A 19,003-nucleotide genomic window follows, 5' to 3' on the forward strand; every position below is an offset into this window, starting at 1 on the left:
GCCTGAGTAACAGTAGCCTCTTTCTAAATTGATGGAAAAAACACATACAAATTTTTAACACCAAACAAATCTCCACTTTCTTAAAAAATCTGCTTTAATCTTTATTATTCTACCAAATTAATGCTTGTTCACTGTAAAAAAATACACACACACACACATTTGTATCTCATACTTTAGTATAATATACATTAAATTTAATACCTGGTCTTGGATATACAAACTGAGAGTTAATAAGGCAATAATATTAATTTCCCCATTTATAAAATGTGCAAATATGCAGTATATGATCTCTAAGGTTCTATTTAGCTCTAAAATAAAGCTATAATTCCAAAAGCTGTATAAATGGATCTTATTCATTAGAGTATCAGAGAGCATACTCATGTAATCAAATATTTTTATTCTAAACTGTGAATATAAAATATTTCATCAACAGAAACTTGCCTTGTATGTGAAGTTATAAATGTCCAAGTAGTGCAGAAGGGTGAGTCCAATGAGGTAAGACTGACGGGATCTTTCTGGAACAGACAGGTTGCAGAACTCCTTCATCACATCCTCCATTTTGGAATAGGTCATATTAGCATCACAAGAATGCAACCAGAACACACGAGAAATAATCTGCAAGTTGGAGGAAGAAAAATATTTTAGCTGTGAATCCTTTGAGAGCTAGCTCTTAACATAAGGTTTTTCTTTACTCTTAGACTTCACTTAAAAATATGATAAATTGTCCTCCAAATAAAAAAAAAATTTTTTTCCATTTCAACCACTAATCACCACCAATAAAACTATAGACAGCTCATTGTCCAGTGGAAAGCTTAAGAAACAAGATTGAGAAAAAGAGTCAAAGAAGTGTCTGTGATGATTCTGAGATTTCTCATTTGAACAACTGGCTGAACGATGGTACCAAGAATTGATCTGGAGTTAAGTTTGGGAAAAATACTAGCTTAAGACTCATTTTCCCTATAAAATTTACTTAGTTTATTCAAATTGCATTTCATTTTTAAAATTATTTGAAGTTATAATCTTATATAATAATCTCAAGGTATCTCCATCAAGAGATAAAGGGCAAAGAAAAAAAACACCTAGAATTGGATAATAATATGAATCAACTGTCCTGGACAGTAATGGTGTGTGAAAAGTGAGGCATGAATATGAGAAGACAGAAGTCCTCTCTATTGCCATTGCGTTGAAATCAAGAGAAAAGTTTACAAAATTTAAGATTGTTGAGGGGCACCTGGGTGGGTCAGTTAGTTAAGCATCCAACTCTTGATTTCAGCTCAGGTCATGATTTCTCGGTTTGTGAGTTCGCAACCTGCATTGGACTCTGCTTGGGATTCTTGCTCCCTCTCTTTCTGTCCCTCTTCCCCCTCTCAAAATAAACATTAAAAAAAAAATTGTTGGAACTTTTCTCTCTTTCCTATTGAAAGTAATAAGAATGTATACTCCCCATTTACATATTTTTGTTTACTAAAATGAACCTGCTCTTCAGAAGCCAAACACATTGATTGCTGAAATTAGATCTTAGGATAAAATGAGTAAAAGGTGAGATCAAAGAGAAAAGGTCAATGAACTACTATTTGATAGAACAAGAGAAAAAAAGGGAAGGCAAAGCGGTTTTAATTTTTGTATGAGGGAACCAATGAACAGGACACAAGCAAACCTACATATTTCCCAAAAGCAGTTTTAAAGGCTTTCCACAAACTTTATCCAATATGGGAGAATAGCTGCACTGTGCTTAGAATGACACACTCTGTCACACGTAAGTTCTGAATGGATGTGGCCTTAAGCTCTGCAGTTCTTTCGGAAAATTTCTATGACATTTTCAGACAATGGACTTGGAAAAGGGATAAAAGAAAAGACAGTTCAAGTGGAAAACCCTATTATCAGCCTATGAGGAAATGACATTATTCATTTTCACACCAAAACATCTTTCCTATACCTACAAACTTGCCCAGAGTTCTCCGGATTCTGTTTTACATACTATGCCTTGTCTTGCTTGCGACTCTTAAAAACCAAAGATGAGTATTCGTTTCAACAAACTGTAAATGGTCTGGTGGTTTTTTCTGCCAATTAGATTACTGAAATCTGACTTTGATGTCCTCATAATAGACTGTGCAAATTTATCTCAGAAAACATGATTGAGATAGGAAATATGAAGCATTATTGACGGCACCACTTATTTAAGAAGACCATCTAGGTGCAAGGAAAGGGAGAAGACAAAGACAGGAAGAGGAAGGAAAAGGAAGACTAGATAGAAAAGACAAGACAGTGATAATCGTCTTGCTTCAAGATTTTTCTTCTAACTCCACTTAGGAATTTGGACCCTAATTTTATCATTCGCATGGAAAAATCACCAGATTTGCATGCAACTTCTCCATGTTTTACTGAGAAGTGCTTACAGATACTAAACATCATTTAAACTTGTAAAATCTGGCTGGAAGCACAGATCTATTGCACCTTACCTCAGCTCTGCTATCAGGGATAGGAATGGCCAGCAGGCTGTCAACACTCCTACTGGACATTCCTGTTGTTCTCCTCAGTTCTTCTTTCAGCAACTCAACATTTTTAAACATTTCTATTAACTGACCTACAAGGAAACAACAACAACAAAACAACCTCATATGTTGGTTGCAATGTCATTCTTTTTGTCATTATACTAACGTTAAAGAAACCTTCTAGACTAAAACATACATTCAACGTATATGCCTTGTGTCAGGAACAGATGTCTCCCAGTCTTGGCAAACTCTGCATCTTTAGGATCTATTTCTATCTGATTTAGACTTGTTCCTATTATGAAATCATTGACCCAAGGTAACAGATTGCTCTGGGTTATAAATTTTCCTTAGGTGTCTACAACACAAGGTTGATTCAAAAAAAAAAAAAATGATTTCCTCACAGACTTTGATCACATAATGCACTAAATATACATCCCTCCATTTGATTTAAAACATCACACAAATTCAAAATGCTTTTTAACCTCAGATCATATAATACTGTCAACTTAGGACAGGTCTGCTAAATCCATAACATAACACTGCCGGGCATTTTTCCTTAACTTTGCCCAGCACACTAGAGTTTATAAAGGAGATTTAATAATCATTACCTCACTTTTAAATAGAATGTTTTTAACTTCAAACTTTTTTAGGACAGTGATTATAATTATTTCATATCTGGGTCATTTAATGCATAACAAATAATATTTTGGCTTTATGTTAGCAGATTATAATCTCCATTCTGCAAATATCCTTTGATTTCTTTATGAAGTTTCCTTTATGCAAATATACCCTCTTTATTTTTGGACTTAGTGCCCTTCCAATTTTGTGGCTGCCTGTTGTCCAAAACTCTGAATGCCTTTCTTTTCAGTATTGAGGTATTATGCAAAGAAGAAACGTATTGCATGATGCATCATGCTCAGAATACTAATAGAAGGTTCTGAATTGAGATTTCTATAGACAGCAGCGCATTTTTTATTTTTTAAATCAGATTATTTTCCCAGAAGTAAATAAATTCCATCCTAGCTAATGCACTTTAATATATCAGAGAAATAAAAGGTGAATGGTTTAACTAGTTAAAATTTTGAAGATCTTTTTGCTGTGAAACCAAATTTCCCTATTTCATCCTCTGCTGGCTTTCTGTGTGTTTATTTTAGACAAGTAACCATATTTGAAAGCTTCATATTTCTCATGTGTGAGGGCAGATACAAAGTATGTTTGGTTGGGATCTTCAAAAAAGCCTTTCTTAAACTGCAGCATGAGAATCACATGCATTCTTATAAGACAGCACTTAAAATACGGATGGGGAAACACCTCGTTTTTCAGAAGCGTCTGCACTGTTATTGACATGCATCATGGCTTCTATGGTCGGCATTAACTGTGTGATATTTTCCAAGTAATTCATTTGCAATGCCTGTTCTAGAAACCTGAAACAAAGCAGAAGAGAAGATAAAATCGATCTAAGCATATCCATAATTATTTGAGAAGGGATTTCTTTCACCAAAGAAAAAGGCAGTGCAGATACTTACCAATCCATATTTAAATTAATTTTGCTTGGATCCCCAGTAAGCAAATCCCTCAGTTTCTTAGATAGAATATTGTCACGGTATAGTAAGTTGGTTGCTATTTCGGTGCCAATCTCTGCTGCTTCAAGGAGCTGCACATGAAACGCACTTTCTTCACATAGGTTCCCAAAGTTCATATCGGAGAGCTGGCACATTCTCTCTATTGAACTGAAGGTTTCAGATTCACAAAGAAGTTCAGTCAAGTTTCGAAGTTGAGACAGCTTTCCAGAAGAGAAAAGAAGTGAGAAGTAGATTGGTTACATTATTATAAATATTTGGTAGTTGAAAATAGCCAACCAAAATTGATTTCCTTCAAAAAAACAACACTGTGCATATGTGTTTATTTAGTTAGCATTTGGCAAGTTTTACCACAGAGCATTATTTCCTGTCATTTGAGGTTTATTATTTTCTTTTTTTTTTTTTAATGTTTGTTTATTTTTGAGAGAGAGACGGAGACAGAGCACCAGCGGGGGAGAGACAGAGAGAGAGGGAAACAGAATTTGAAGCAGGCTCCAGGCTCCAAGCTGTCAGCACAGAGCCCGACTCGGGGCTTGAACTCACAAACTGTGAGATCATGGCCTGGGCTGAAGTCAGACACTCAACCGAATGAGTAGCCCAGGTGCCCCTAGATTTATTATTTTCTTAAGAATTTTATAAAACTTTTGGACCTGATAGGCCTGTATTTCCCAACTGTACTCATACCTTGTAGATTCAAAGGTTAAAAAGATGTAGTTCAGTTTTATCTCACTGAAATCACAAATACTTAAACTAATTTATATTTTACTTTGTATTTTAAGTCATGTGGAAAAGCAGAGAGCAAAGCAGGTTTGGCTTGGAACTTCAAAAAGGGTCTTTTCCTCATACGCATTAGGATAACTACTATAAGTAAAAAGGAAAGAAAGAAAATTATAAGTGCCGGGAAGGATATGGAGAAATTAGACCCCTCGTGCACTGTTGGTGGGAATATAAAATGATGCAGCCACAGAATGGAGTTTCCTCAAAAATGAAAATAGAATTACCATACGATCCAGCAATCCCACTTCTGTGTATATACACAAAAGTATTGAAAGCTAGGTTTCAAACAAATACTTACACGCCCATGTCATTATTCACAAAAACCAAGAGATGGAAACAACCCAAGTATCCTCTGACAGATGAATGGATAAACACATGGTAGTACATACATACTATGGGATATTATTATTCAGCCTTCAAAAGGAAAGAAATTCTGACATATGCGACAACATGGATGGCTTTTGAGGAAATTGTGCTGTGTGAAAGAAGCCAGTCACGAAAAGACAAATACTGGATGAGGTCACTTAAATGAGGTATATAGAGTAATCACATTTATAGTGGCAGAAAGTAGAATGGGGGGGAGAGAGGCACAGGAGTTATTGTAATGGCATAAGGTTTCAGTATTACAAGACTGAAAGAGTTCTAGAGATTGGTTGCAGATAACATGGATGTACTTAAGAAGAACGAGCTGTACAGCTGAAAATGGTTACGGTAGTAAAGTTTATTTTACGTGTGTTTTACCACAATTAAAAAAAATTTAATTGACAAGAAAACAGCCTTATACAAACAAACTATAGCATGTGAATCACATGCATTTCAATAAGACTGCATTTAAAATATGGATGGGAATACACTTGGTTTTTCAGAAGTGTCTGCACTGTTTTGGACATTATCGTCTGCCCTCTTACCTACTGAGGGAAACTGGATGCCTTTGTTCTGTGAAAGTGCTGGAAAGTTCTGTCGTGCTTGGAAGCTACCCTGGAGCTATTCCTTTTAAGAGGCTGAATAATTTGGAGCAACATCTCAAGAAGCAAATATATGTGCCATTCATTGCAACTCAATTTTCAATTAGAAGTTGCATTTTGATAGAAATGAAATATTTTATGATACAGGCAAATGTTTAGGGATGTTTCTTTCCATATATCAAATGGGAAAGATACAATGATGTCTTAGATGAAAGATTTATAGTAACTGCATGTAGGCAGTAGTAATTAAACACTGATCATCCTAGATAGTAAATATCATTGGTCTATTTTTTACTGTATTTAATATTCTAATTGACTCCTGGCTTAGAACTATCTAAAATGGCCTCATGCATATTAAACTTCTACTCACTTGTCTTATTGCTATGAGAAAATTTCCATTACAGGCCCAATTGTTTTACCAGCTGTAACTACATGTTTGCCACTCTATTCCTTTCTTTCCAAATACTAGACATGATTAACCTTTTAGTAAATAAAACCAAGCCTCCCTGTCATGTACTCCAGTGGCTTTTAGTGATTTTTTAAAAATAAAGATAATTTATTTATTTTGAGAGAGACAGAGAGTGTGAATGGGGGGGGGGAGCGAAAGAGAGAGAGAGAGAGAGAGAGAGAGAGAGAGAGAGAGAGAGAGATTTAGAATCCCAAGCAGGCTCCACACTGTCAGCTCAGAGTCTGACATGGGGTTCAAACTCATGAACCATGAGATCATGACCTGAGCCAAAATCAACAGTCGGATGTTTAACCAACTAATCACCCAGTTACTCTGAGTTTTAATGATTTCTTAAAAAAAGGATAAATACCGGTAGCCCAATATATTTGTTTCAATCGAGCTTTGAGGGCATAGTAAATGTGAATGATTTTTACTTAGTAGAGACCAAATATATTTTTTAGTTGCAAGTTTAACATACATGTATGAGAAACCTGTAAAAGTCTATACAGTGTAATCTTGGTTTGATAAGATATAAGTTAATGAAGGAGAAATCGGAAATCTAACCATGCTACTGAAATAAAATTGGTTCTCTGAAATAAGAATTTAATTCAGGGTCAATGATGTGGAATGCATTGTGGGGCACATCTATCAAAGAATAACCCAACGGTCATTTAGTATTTGTCATTATTTACTACTTTCTTCTAAAAGCAATACATGCATTAAACATTTAGAAGCTTCATGGATCATTAATAATCAATCATAAATTCAGAGAATTAAAATCCTCTCTTCAAAAGTATGTGTCAAATCTAGAATGTAGGTTTGTCAGCGCCTCATATACAGTCCTTCTCTCCTTTGTCATGACCCTGGTCCACAAAGTGAGTAAGTGCTCAGATCTAAACTTTAACAATGAGCCATAACTAACTCCAGGTCCAGCTGTGACTGAATTCCCCAGGGCCATGGTCCCCAAATGCATCTGAGTCAGAAATGTAAGCTATATTTAAATAAGACTTCAAAATATCATGGGCATAAAAAGGATAAAACAGCAATGCTCCTGGGCCCTTGGCAAGTAAATGCAGGGGAAAAGGAACCTATTTAAAAATTTAAAGATGTTACAATAAAAATATTGTGTTGCCCACATTTCTGCCCAACATGGGCAGAATATCCACTTTACGTATAGTTCCCCGACCAGGAAGTTAACCTCCCCACAATGAAGGGAGTAGAAAACACAAAAGCTCAAGAAGAGTGCAATGTTAGGGCTAGAAAAGAGGGGTAGGAACAGAAGAAAAAGTCACCTTTGAATGGCAGGCATTTGACATTTTGGAGGGTCTAAACCTTCTTAGAAGTACCGTGAATAAAGTTTTGGAATGGGTAGGCCTTGACTGTCACAATTAAGATACTAATTACCAGAGAAGGCAAAGCAGGGAATTTAAATCATCTCTAGGAATTTGTCCTCATTCTTTCAGTTATATGTACAGAATATTTTCCCCATGTCAGACTATATGCCAGGTGCTGAGAATACCATAGGAAGGGATGTTAGCAATGTTCCTGACAGAGCTTGTAGTCTTGGAATGTATGGATTCTGTCAATTGCAGATAGCAGCCATGCTTGCTGTAAATGACAATGGATTTTCTACCCAAGGGACAGGATTGCAGTTTATTTCCACATCTGTGGCTTCTAGAACATTTTTTATAATGTAACCCTCAAGAGGAGCAGTATATCCAAAATGTGGATGCTGTTTTAAATTATTCTTATATCTATTTCCCATTCCATTAGTGTAAATGATTGAGAATGTATTGTTTCAATTTCCCTGCTGTATATTTTGTGCTGACCGGTTACTTCACAAGTTGAGAATTACAATGAATAACTGTCCTGGTAACACAGTTACATCACCAGAACTCTTTACATCACCAGGGCTCTACTTTAGCACCCTCATTTGTTCATACATCCATGAGTTGTCTTAAGCATCTACTATGTGCTTGATGTGGGGCTTTAGAGATGTAGAACGCATAATTTTATCAGAGTTCACACTCTAAAGCGATGGAAATGAACCTTATTTATACAACAAACTATAATGTGAAGTAATAAGTTCCAATAACCAGAAATCTGTTATCAGACTCCTCTTTCTTATGCCTCACACCTCACTGGCTGCCATGTTGTGTCACCTAACTTCCCATAACACTCTTGAAACTGTCTCTTCCTTTTATTCTCTGCCACTGACATAGTGCAGGGCCTCACTTTCTGCTTAGGTTACTGCAAAAATCACCTACTTGGCTTTCCTCCAACCTGACTTCCATAATTTTCCTAGATAGATCTCTTTCTAAAATGCAAATTTCATCTTCAAATGCACAACTTTCCAGATCAGATTCAAACTCCTTGACTAAGTCAAAAGAGGCCTTTGGGATCCGGGCCCAGTCTCTCTGGAGCCGCCTTTCCTTCTGCTCCAGCTGGACACATGACTACAGATAACCTGTATCTGTCTTCAGGATCATACCTCTGTCTTAACAAATGCAGGGCTCTATGTCTGGAACGTAGGACTGTAACCTAGTCCTACACAGCCTGCAAGAGTAAGCATTATCTCCTCTATGAAATGTCTTCTCCTCACCTCCAACCCCTATAATCAGAGTTAAATATCCCACCTCCCTAGACAGACTCCTGTACATCCACATACCACAACACTTATCTCACTGTGTTATAATTATTGGTCTGCTTTTCCATCTGCTACCCTGGATTGCTATAAGGACTTTGGGGTTAGAGATTATGTCTTTTAAATAAACAGATTAGTGTTATGGGACCACAGATGATGAATAGAATGAATGAATGGATAAATATTATGTGCACACAAAGCCATTATCTTGGTTGGGCAACAGGGAGAAAGGCAATACTCTAATATTGTAGAAGTGACATTTAAACTTGTCCTTGAAGGATGAGTAGGAATTTTCCAGATGAATGCATAACTTCCTTCTCATTTGCACAAACAAATTAAGATAGTGCTAAATTAAGTACATTAGAAATTTTGATTTGTGTAGAAGACTAGGAAAAAATGTATGTAATCTAACTAGCATACTTACTTGTAATACACATGGACATGTGTTTTGGATGCTTGCTTAATTAGACCATGTTGACTATACAGAAAGTCATCTTGCTTGCCCTGAATAAACGAGTTCTAATTTTGCTTTATCCCTGCCTACATAAATTCAATTAAACTGCTGTTCTTACTAGGAAAACTGTTTTCAAATTTTAATAGGGTTATTTAAGAAATGAAGTGAATATCATGATAACTTATATAGTATATGCATGAGCTAGGCAAAGAATGATAGATAAACATGAACCAACTGAAACTTCAGAGATTACAATTTTTTTTCTGTTGCCTTCCCCCTTTGTTTAATATCATACATCTTTTTTTAACTTTATTTATTTTTGAGAGAGAGAGAGGGCAGGGGAGGGACAGAGAGAAAGGAAGAGAGAGACTCTGCACTGTCAGCGGGGGGCCTGAGGTGGGGCTTCAACTCATTAACTGTGAGATCATGACCTGAACCAAAATCAAGAGTCAGGCGCTTAACTGACTGAGTCACTCAGGAGCCCTAAATATCATACATCTTAATGTGACTTATTGGTTTCTGCTTTTGATGACAATAAAAATAAGGTTAGTCTACTTCTGAGATTTCTGCACACTGCTAAGTCTAAACATCAGCTTTTAAAATCAACTTTCATAGTTTTAAAAACTGAGGACATCTCAAGTTAGAAATTATATTTTGAATATTTTTTTGAAATTATGAAGCTTAATGAGATAGCTATATTATTAGTCATTCCTTTATGTATGTGAATACTGTAATTAGGCTCTTATGGGTCATTTCACTCAGAGATATCTGTTAATTAAAAACAAAATGCCATTTTATAGCACAAAAACACTTTTGTGCCCCTTTTCTAGCATTAATCTAGTCAAAATAGGACCAATATTTATGAACATACAGATTTAAAATTTTAACTGAAAATACATCTTGGGGCACGTAGGTGGCTTAGTCGGTTAAGTTTCCGACTTTTGATTTCAGCTCACATCATGATCTCAAGGTTCATGAGTTTGAGCCCCGTGTCATTGGGCTCTATACCGACAGCAGGGAGCCTGCTTGGGATTTTCTCTCTCCCTCTCTCTCTCCGCCTCTCCCCTGCTCACGATCTCTTTCTTTCAAAATGAATAAATAAACTTAAAAAAAAAAACAAAACTTTAAACTGAAAATACATCTTGCCAGAGTATTACAGGAAATGTAGAGGTTTATTTATTTATTTTTTCTTTCATGGCTTACTTTTGATTTCACGACTTCAGGAACTGAAGACAAGTAATCCTCATAAAAACCATTTTGAAGAAAAGATTTTTTAAATGAAATTATGGACTGCAGGAGTCTTAAATTTTCTGTAAAGGAAGAGAGAAGAGTTACCTTATGTGAACTGCAAGGTCATTTAGGAAACCCATTTGAAAAACACCTTTATCCTAATTTATTGCCAAGTTTTTTCTAAGATAATAGCCTCATTCAATCTAAATATAAGACAAGTGAAAATTTAACCTTTCCTTGAACCATGCAGACTACAGAGTTCATTATTTTTAAAATATTCATAGATACTCTGCTTAGAGACAAAAATATTTCTAGCAAAGGTGCTACGCACCTTTGGCTCTTGTGAACTGAGTATGCTTTTATTTCTGACTTTTGGATATACTGTTAAGTTGAAGTGTTTGGGGGAGAATAGATTGTATAATCACTGTGACACAGACATGCCCTTCCCACCTTGATTAACTCATGGCTAGTAAACAAAGACCACACTTAAATACTTGTTACGCTATTTGCCTACCATTAGGTCTCAAAAAACTATTTTGGTGTGGGGAAAGTGAATGCATATCTCTAGAAAAATGTGAGAAAATTGATATTTTTCTTTAAAAAGGAAAAGAAATATTTGATTAAATGTCATCTTCATCGTTGTCTATGTAGGCAGAAAATTGAAAATACAGTGTGTAAGGGTGGGAAGTAAAACCAATCTGCCACAAAAAATCCTTTGTTTATGTAATTTACACCTGCTTTTAGAAGTCAATATTATCATTTCTCATTATTTTTTGATAACTAAGACTACTAAGGGCACAGAAAACGCCATGAAGGGTTAGGTGAACTACTAATAATTCTAGAAACTTGGCAAGTATGTCTGGGTGGCCATTGTCATACTCTCTGTTACATGGCCATCATACATTAAAGTCTGTCCAGGAAGTCAGGTGGTACTAGCAGCAGGAACAAAAGTAATAACGTATTAATAATACGTATTAATAATATAATTAGATATTGTATTAATAATACAATTAGATATTCCCTTTATATATCAAACTGAAACTCATTCATATGGAAACTAAGATCTTTTAAAAGCTTTTTTCTCTATTTTTTAAGCAAATGTCTTAAAATACTACTTTATAATAGAATTAGAACCACAAGCAGCATTTTGACTACTAAGAAGAGTATTACCTTGTGATCCCCTGGCCAAATTGTCAGTGACATTTCTCACACATGCCAAGTAAGGAATATAAGGACTATCTGCTGATATATTTAAGAGAGCATCTTCAAAATTTTCCAGTATTAGAAGCCTATAGAATTAGAAAAGAATATATAAATTAAGTCACATAAAAATAGAACCAAGCTATTTTGTTGAGGTCATTTAAGCTGTTGGTTATTTGGCAATGGATGACTTGGGCATTGGTTGACTTGGGCATTGGTTGACTTGGGCAGTGGTTGACTTGGGCAGTGGTTGACTTGGGCAGTGGCTAACTTGGGCAGTGGTTGACTTGCGCAGTGGCTGACTTGGGCATTGGTTGACTTGGGCATTAAAACACTATGAAGTAGAATATCTTCCTTCATACAACCTAAGTACACACTGGTTCTTCATCCTCTGAGCATTTACCTCTCCATGGGCATTACCATTATATTTAATTATTTTAATATCCAATGATTAGTGATCTTAAGATTATTTCTAGGCACATTCATATGAAAGAAAAAAATTACTGGGCTAGAGTTGTCAGATGAAGTATAGGACTCCTACTTAAACCTGAATTTCAGATAAACAATGAATAATTTTTCTTTTCTTTTCTTCCTTTTTTATTAACAATGAATAATTTTCAATGTAAGTACAACCAGTGAGTCTTGTAGATTTTCTTTTCCTTTTTCTCACCCCCACCTTTAAGTCTGCCAACCCCCCTCTGGGTCTCAGTTTCTTCTCTTGTCAAATGAGAGGTAGAGGGCTGAATTGATCTGCTAATCCCATCCACCTATAACATTCTTCAAATAAATTTAAATTTATTTAATTGTGATTTTAAAAATAGGGGAATCTAACAACAATGTAAGTTCCTTTTGTTTTCCTTTAAACAACCAATTCTGTGTTTTCAAATTAACCACTTTCAGGTTTTCTTTCACCGTGACTAGCATATGAGAAGACAGCCTAAGATTTCTGAGGCATAGGTTCACGTGAGTAAGTATGTGTGTGTTGCATATGCCCAGCCACTTCAACTCTTAGGCTGCCTCTCTATTTGTTTTGTAACGTCTTCCCATAGTGTCTCCGATTGAATTTTATGTACAGGAGAGATAGAATAAATGTCAACAGCTGATTTGGGGACCATCTGCTTTGCATCAAATTGCACAATACACAAATTAACTAGTTCTGTCAGATGTTTAATTTAGATTTTATTCAAATACTAATGGAAGAGACATCCTGGTGTAGCTAGAAACATATAAGAAAATGTATTCATTAACATTAAAGCACTCTCAGGATATTTAGATGTGGGTTAATACAACCAGATCCTGGAAGAACTTTAAAAAGAAAAAAAAAAAAAAAAACAAGAGCACCTGGGTGGCTCAGTCAGTTAAGTGTCTGACTTTGGTTCAAGTCATGATCTCAGGTTCGTGAGTTTGAGCCTTGTGTCGGGCTCTATACTGACAGCTCAGAGCCTGGAGCCTTCTTTGGATTCTGCATCTCCTTCTCTCTCTGCCCCTCCCCCACTCACTCACTGTCTCTCTCCCTCTCTCTCTCAAAAATAAATATTAAAAAAAAAACAACTAAAAAAGAAAAAGAAAAAAAATCTATGGCAAGAAAAGTCTCTAATTTGGCAGTCAGAGCAGAGTTAATTGGTCAGATAGCTAACCTCCATTTAAATACAGCTGATAGCCTCCACATAAAAAAAAAAAAAAAGTAACCATTTCCAAGCCCTCTTGCTTTTTCTTAGGCATTTCCCTGGCCAGACTCTCTCCTGCCAATACTGTCTTTCTTTTGTGTTTGTCTTTTTCTCTGTAGTACTTAGTACAGCACTGAGCCATTTGCATCCTAGTACAGTGCTCAATAGCAAAATATCGGTTTAACCTTCTAGGATGGAATGACACAAGGGATTCTCATGGTGAATTTTCAAGCTTAAAATAGAAGAAGTAGAAGAATGTTGCACGAAAATATCTTGTGACCTTGAAATATCATCTAAGCCATTTCTCTTAGTTTCAGAAAGAACATTTGATTTCCAAGATTTTGATAATTGGATTTAATATACTCCCCAAATTAAGATTCCACATCTACGTGCCACTGCTTTAGCATAAGCATCCAATTATTCTTATAAACCACTTAATTTATGTGTCTTTTGTACATAATCCTACCTACTTTCCAAGAATGTTTGCGGTAAAAGATGAGTTTATGTGTGTGCATGAGTGAGCATGCATATATGCACACACACACAGAACGATACAAATAATAAACTTAGAACAAAATTAATCAAGATGGAGAAGAGTTATGAGGGAGAGATATTTCAAGCAGCCTTCTTTAGAAAATTCTTGACTAAAACAACTTTTATGCCAAACATTGCCACTCTGTGATTATTTTAAAGTGGGAATGGAAAGGAAGTCCAAAGATAAGAACTCCCTTAACTTCATCAATCTCAACAAGAGCCATGTTAAAAGTATTAAATTCTAGGGTTGCCTGGGTGGCGCAGTGGGTTAAGCGTCTGACTTCAGCCAGGTCACGATCTCGCGGTCCGTGGGTTCAAGCCCCGCGTCGGGCTCTGGGCTGATGGCTCAGAGCCTGGAGCCTGTTTTTGATTCTGTGTCTCCCTCTCTCTCTGCCCCTCCCCTGTTCGTGCTCTCTCTCTGTCCCAAAAATAAATAAAAAACGTTGAAAAAATAAATAAATAAAAGTATTGAATTCTTCCTAATAAACTGTCAGCTAGCTATCAACAACTACACTGTGGAATTTGTGGTCTGAAGTGCTAGCATCATCAATGCTATGGATGCCTCAAGGCTCTGAGAAAGGCACCTGGTTTCAACAATAAGCATCCAGTTGTCTCAGTTCAAAGGTTTTAAGAAATATATTTTTGATGGCTATATAGGGAATGTGTTTCAAAGACCTGCCTATTTGGAACACGGTGGTCTAGCCAGGGGGAAACTGCCCAAGGCTGCTTGACTGCTCTGGAAGGAGCACTAGGTTCAGCCACTGTAGAGGAGGAGAATGGTGGGAGCAGAAATAGGAGTTGGTTGTTTATGGAAGGGATTTCCCTAGAATTTACCCAGGGTTGACAGCTTCTCATTAAATGATAGAAAGTTTATAAACAACTGCATAGATCCTATTTTAGAAAAAAAATGGCTAAAAATAAGTCCTACTATTTGATTTTATTTGTACAAATTTCCATCAGCACAGAAATATATCCTTTGGGACTAAAGTCAAACAATTTCAATAGTATAATTTATCAGGCCAAAACAACCTTTACATAACAGGCCATCTAATCCCTAAATTTGCCTTGAGCTATAGGAATTTACTTCGGTCAGCTTCTACAGGCAACCGCGTGCATTTTCTATCATGATTATTACAGTTACTTCAGGGCACTGCTTACATTAATGGTCTTTAGAAGCCAAGGCTGCTGTCATTTCCACTGCCTATTTCTGAGACAACATATTTACATGCCCCAATAAGAGTACAAAATTATATTATCTATAAACAGTTTTACCTATGCGAATGCTAGGGAAGCAAACCAATTTTGTATTACCTTGACTGGCATGAGAAATACTGTGATTTTTCAAAACTAGAATACATCATGATATGAAAAATTGGATGCTTATCTGTCTTCCATAATGAAAGACCTTAAAGAAGCTGGAAACTGGACCTCTATCTAGATTTTCCTCAGAAACATAAGGCAACCAATTCAGACAGGACACACTGTTACAACTGAACAGGAGATGCTCATGCCGCATTACCAAGGGTCACTGGGTAATATGAGAAAATAAGTCTTGACTTTACTATATTTCCAACTATGTCCTTTTCTTTGGTCAGTCAATAGTGAATTTTTCTGTTTCAAAGTCTTACAAATTGATAAAAGAATTATGTTTATAACTTGTGTTGATTGCTTATTCAGACAAGTTACCTACCAACTTAGAAACAAACCAACAGACCAACAGCAAAGACAGACTTACTGTGCAGCCAGGCTGCTTGGGGATAATAACTGCCCATCTTCCTCACTCCACACATGTGTTGTGTTGCCAGAGCCACCTAAAGAAATGACATTTATATAGGTGAACACTTAACATGCTTGCTTCAAGGAAGTATTTTTCTTAGCAAAACATCATCACAGGTCAAATAAATGGGAAGAAAATACAGAAAAATCTGCAGAATTTTTCTCCAAAGAGTTTTACAAAAGATGTCTATGCTCTTTTTGTTGGAGACATTCAGGATATTTATAGGTAATAGATGCCTGCTAATCAGAAAATCCTAATGGTCAAGCACATGCATCTCTAAGAACTTCTTTCTCCATTTGTCAAAACATTACATTATTTTATCCTAAAAGCTGTATGCATAGATGACTCTTGAATACTATAATGCACATTGTCTACCACGTGATTTGTTAATCAAATGAGGCCAATTTCAGTCTTACAGGTCACTGGATTTTTTTGCTTTCAGTTGTCAAGAATATAGCCTTAGGAAACATCTGCTATCCCTAATCTATATTTTCCATCTTTCAAAAAGCAGCCACTGATTTCAACTGAATGCAGCTGTGAATGCAAATTGGCTCATATTAACAGAACCATTCTGAGTGGTCTCAAATAATATGAAGGTTCAAAGTGTGGGAGGCAATCGCTAACTAATGGAAACCATATGGGAATGTCTAATTCAACACTGTGAATTGCCCCTCGAAGTTAAATAGGTCTCTGATTCCGCTTGCCACATAACACTGTATCATAAAAAGAATAAGTGTGCAACAGAATTCACATGAAAAATTGAACATGAGAGTACTTTTAATGGCTACTGCATAAATAAAAATCATAAATCCAAGGCTTTCATTCAGCCCCTTCAGGGAAAAGGTATCAAGTCTTTCCATCTTCTCTGGAGACACTACTTACTCCTTATAATCCAGTATATTTCAGTGCTGGTATTTTTTAACACTGATCTAATCTCTTTCAATCAGATATTTTATTACTAGTAAGCATTGATAGTTCTCTCACTGTCCCTAGTTAGTGTGTCCTAAAGCCTTCTATAAAGGTCCTACTGCAAATGTATGCAATCATCCATACTTTTCTGGTGCTGATCACTGAGTTGATTTAAATTAGTATGGGCATGAAAAAGACTATCACTAAATGAAAGACCTCCTTGTCCACCTCTGTATCAGTGGTGTATGAGTAATGTTTGCACCATCCCTAGTATCTAGCACAGGAGCTTTTTCAGTTTTCCTGTTCAGCAGAGCAGAATTTTCCAGTGCTCCACTCAAGGTGCAGCTAATATTACTGCTCTAGCGATAGCAATGTATCAGTGAGTTAAAGAACCAAGAATGAAGATATCCAGAATAAATAAACCTAATTAATAATGGCAGTACCTATTATTTCTTGGCATGCATATATAGAAGAATCAAGGATAGGTCTCTGTTGATATTTCTACATTGCAATGTAAAAGAATATAAACCATTTTTCCAAGATCAAATCTTGCTAAGTTTGAATTCTTATGTAATGTTGAGCAGGTTTATTGGCATTTGTATACTATGTGGTTACGGAGTTTCTCTTCCTCATCAAGCTGTTAAAATGTGTAACTAACAGAAATTTTACATATCAATGATAGACTTGGCCCTGATGTTGACTAGGGACATTTCCCCTGAACTATAAAATATCTTAGAAGAAATAATGTACTAAATAGGCTTTAATGAAGTGGAAACCTTTACAGATCTTTAAAAAGTGATATTTTACTTCACTTCTGTTTTTATTTGTAGGATTAGATATCATTGAAAATGGTACCCACAGACATAGAAAGAAATCTAGTGCACAGGTAACCTCTTTTCATTAGTAAAGATGGGTTTCTACTTCAAGAAGTAATTTCATATAATTTACTACTTTGTCAAAGAGCAAACTTCAATGAGTCACAAAGATAATCCCTGCTCTCAAAACTCGGTGTTTATAAATGGAAATACTAAAGCATATTAGCTGTAAGGCAGGGATCTTCACTGGGGCAGAGCTGAGAATTAAGACAGGAAGTTAGGGGACAACCTTTCTGTTTATTAGAATCTTCATATTTTCATGGTTGCTGAGAAGTCTCCTAAAGAAAACTTGAAGTGTGTTGGATCACAGACAGACAGAAAGGTCTGTAAAAAGCAGAGTGGAGAGAGGAATGGGGGCATGCCTGTGGAAAAACTTATGTGGAAAGGAATTGACCTGGTGAATCAAACTCCACAGTGGCTGAAAGTGGAAGCCGTTCTGAGGTCTGATGGTAGCAGGTACTTGCATGACCCCAAGAAATAGCCTGGAATCAAGTGTGTATGTCCCAGAAAGTAAATGTGAGTAAGGCCGTCTGGCAAAGAACTCAAGGCAACTGGCTTTGGGGACAGAGAGATCTAATCTCAGTTCAGCCACTTGCTGGGTGGACAGCATAGGCAAAGTGCCCAGCCGCCCTTTGCCTCAGTTTCCTTGTCTGTAAAATAGAATGATAATTCTATCTCATGGACTTATTTTCATGAGAACAGTGATTTAAGGTAGTAAAGCACTTAGCATTGACACAAAAGGTACTATCTCTTATTTTCCTTCTTCAAAAGAGTGGCATGAGATTTTCAAAGCTGTCTGGACCCTGTCATACATGAGAACCCAAGCAACTATGCTATGAAACATCACCACACTCCAGCTTAACTGAATATAAAGCCAAAGGAGAAGTGTGTTCGTTTCACGGATATTGCCAAAAGTCATGAAGACCAAGCACAAGGTGGTCTGGGCATCAAGGCAGGCATTTGTACTTGGGGCTAGAGACCCCTGCACTGTTGAACCAGGGTCACTGGTTTAGCTTTCAAGGACAAATTTGAGTTCCCTGAAGGATTCCCAGAAATACCTAGAAGAATTTTTCAAAGGCCACAAAATTTCTGCTCAAGCAGGTAGGGATTTGGGGTTAAGGACTTTCAGGAATTGATATTAATGCTACTGCATTAATCCTCAGACTGGTGAAGTCACAAGTATAGGAAATTAAAAAACAAACACATGTAAGCACCTCAAATTTTATAAGTAACAACACATTTCTCTGATGTATTTCCTTGTCAACTTGACTGCCCAATGACATGTTTTAATACATGCCCAAATCATTAGCATATTCACAGACATGAAACACGGCCACTGGTGAATATTGAAAACTGAGCTGTACTGTTCACCAGGAAAAGTGTCTGGATAACTCAGTTAATAAGAAGCATTGCTTCTCTGACTTCTAGCAAGGCACTGATGAGCTTTTGTC

At 36.3% G+C, this 19,003-nt stretch overlaps 1 protein-coding gene across 2 annotated transcripts in view; it reads right to left on the reverse strand.

Moving 5' to 3' along the window:
- ABCA12 (ATP binding cassette subfamily A member 12) overlaps nt 1–19,003 on the reverse strand; it is a 279,848-nt gene that overhangs the window by 73,799 nt on the left and 187,046 nt on the right. For both annotated transcript variants that reach the window (XM_040476160.1, XM_040476159.1), the window contains 7 exons: nt 15,727–15,802; nt 11,761–11,879; nt 10,564–10,670; nt 4,019–4,275; nt 3,804–3,916; nt 2,460–2,584; nt 442–615 (listed from right to left, as the gene is read on the reverse strand). In XM_040476160.1, coding sequence (XP_040332094.1) covers nt 442–615; nt 2,460–2,584; nt 3,804–3,916; nt 4,019–4,275; nt 10,564–10,670; nt 11,761–11,879; nt 15,727–15,802 — 971 coding nt within the window. The remainder of the gene's footprint in view (nt 1–441; nt 616–2,459; nt 2,585–3,803; nt 3,917–4,018; nt 4,276–10,563; nt 10,671–11,760; nt 11,880–15,726; nt 15,803–19,003) is intronic.

Source organism: Herpailurus yagouaroundi, unplaced genomic scaffold (assembly GCF_014898765.1).
Source record: "Herpailurus yagouaroundi ecotype Mexico unplaced genomic scaffold, PumYag 140, whole genome shotgun sequence".
Taxonomy (NCBI): domain Eukaryota; kingdom Metazoa; phylum Chordata; class Mammalia; order Carnivora; family Felidae; genus Herpailurus; species Herpailurus yagouaroundi.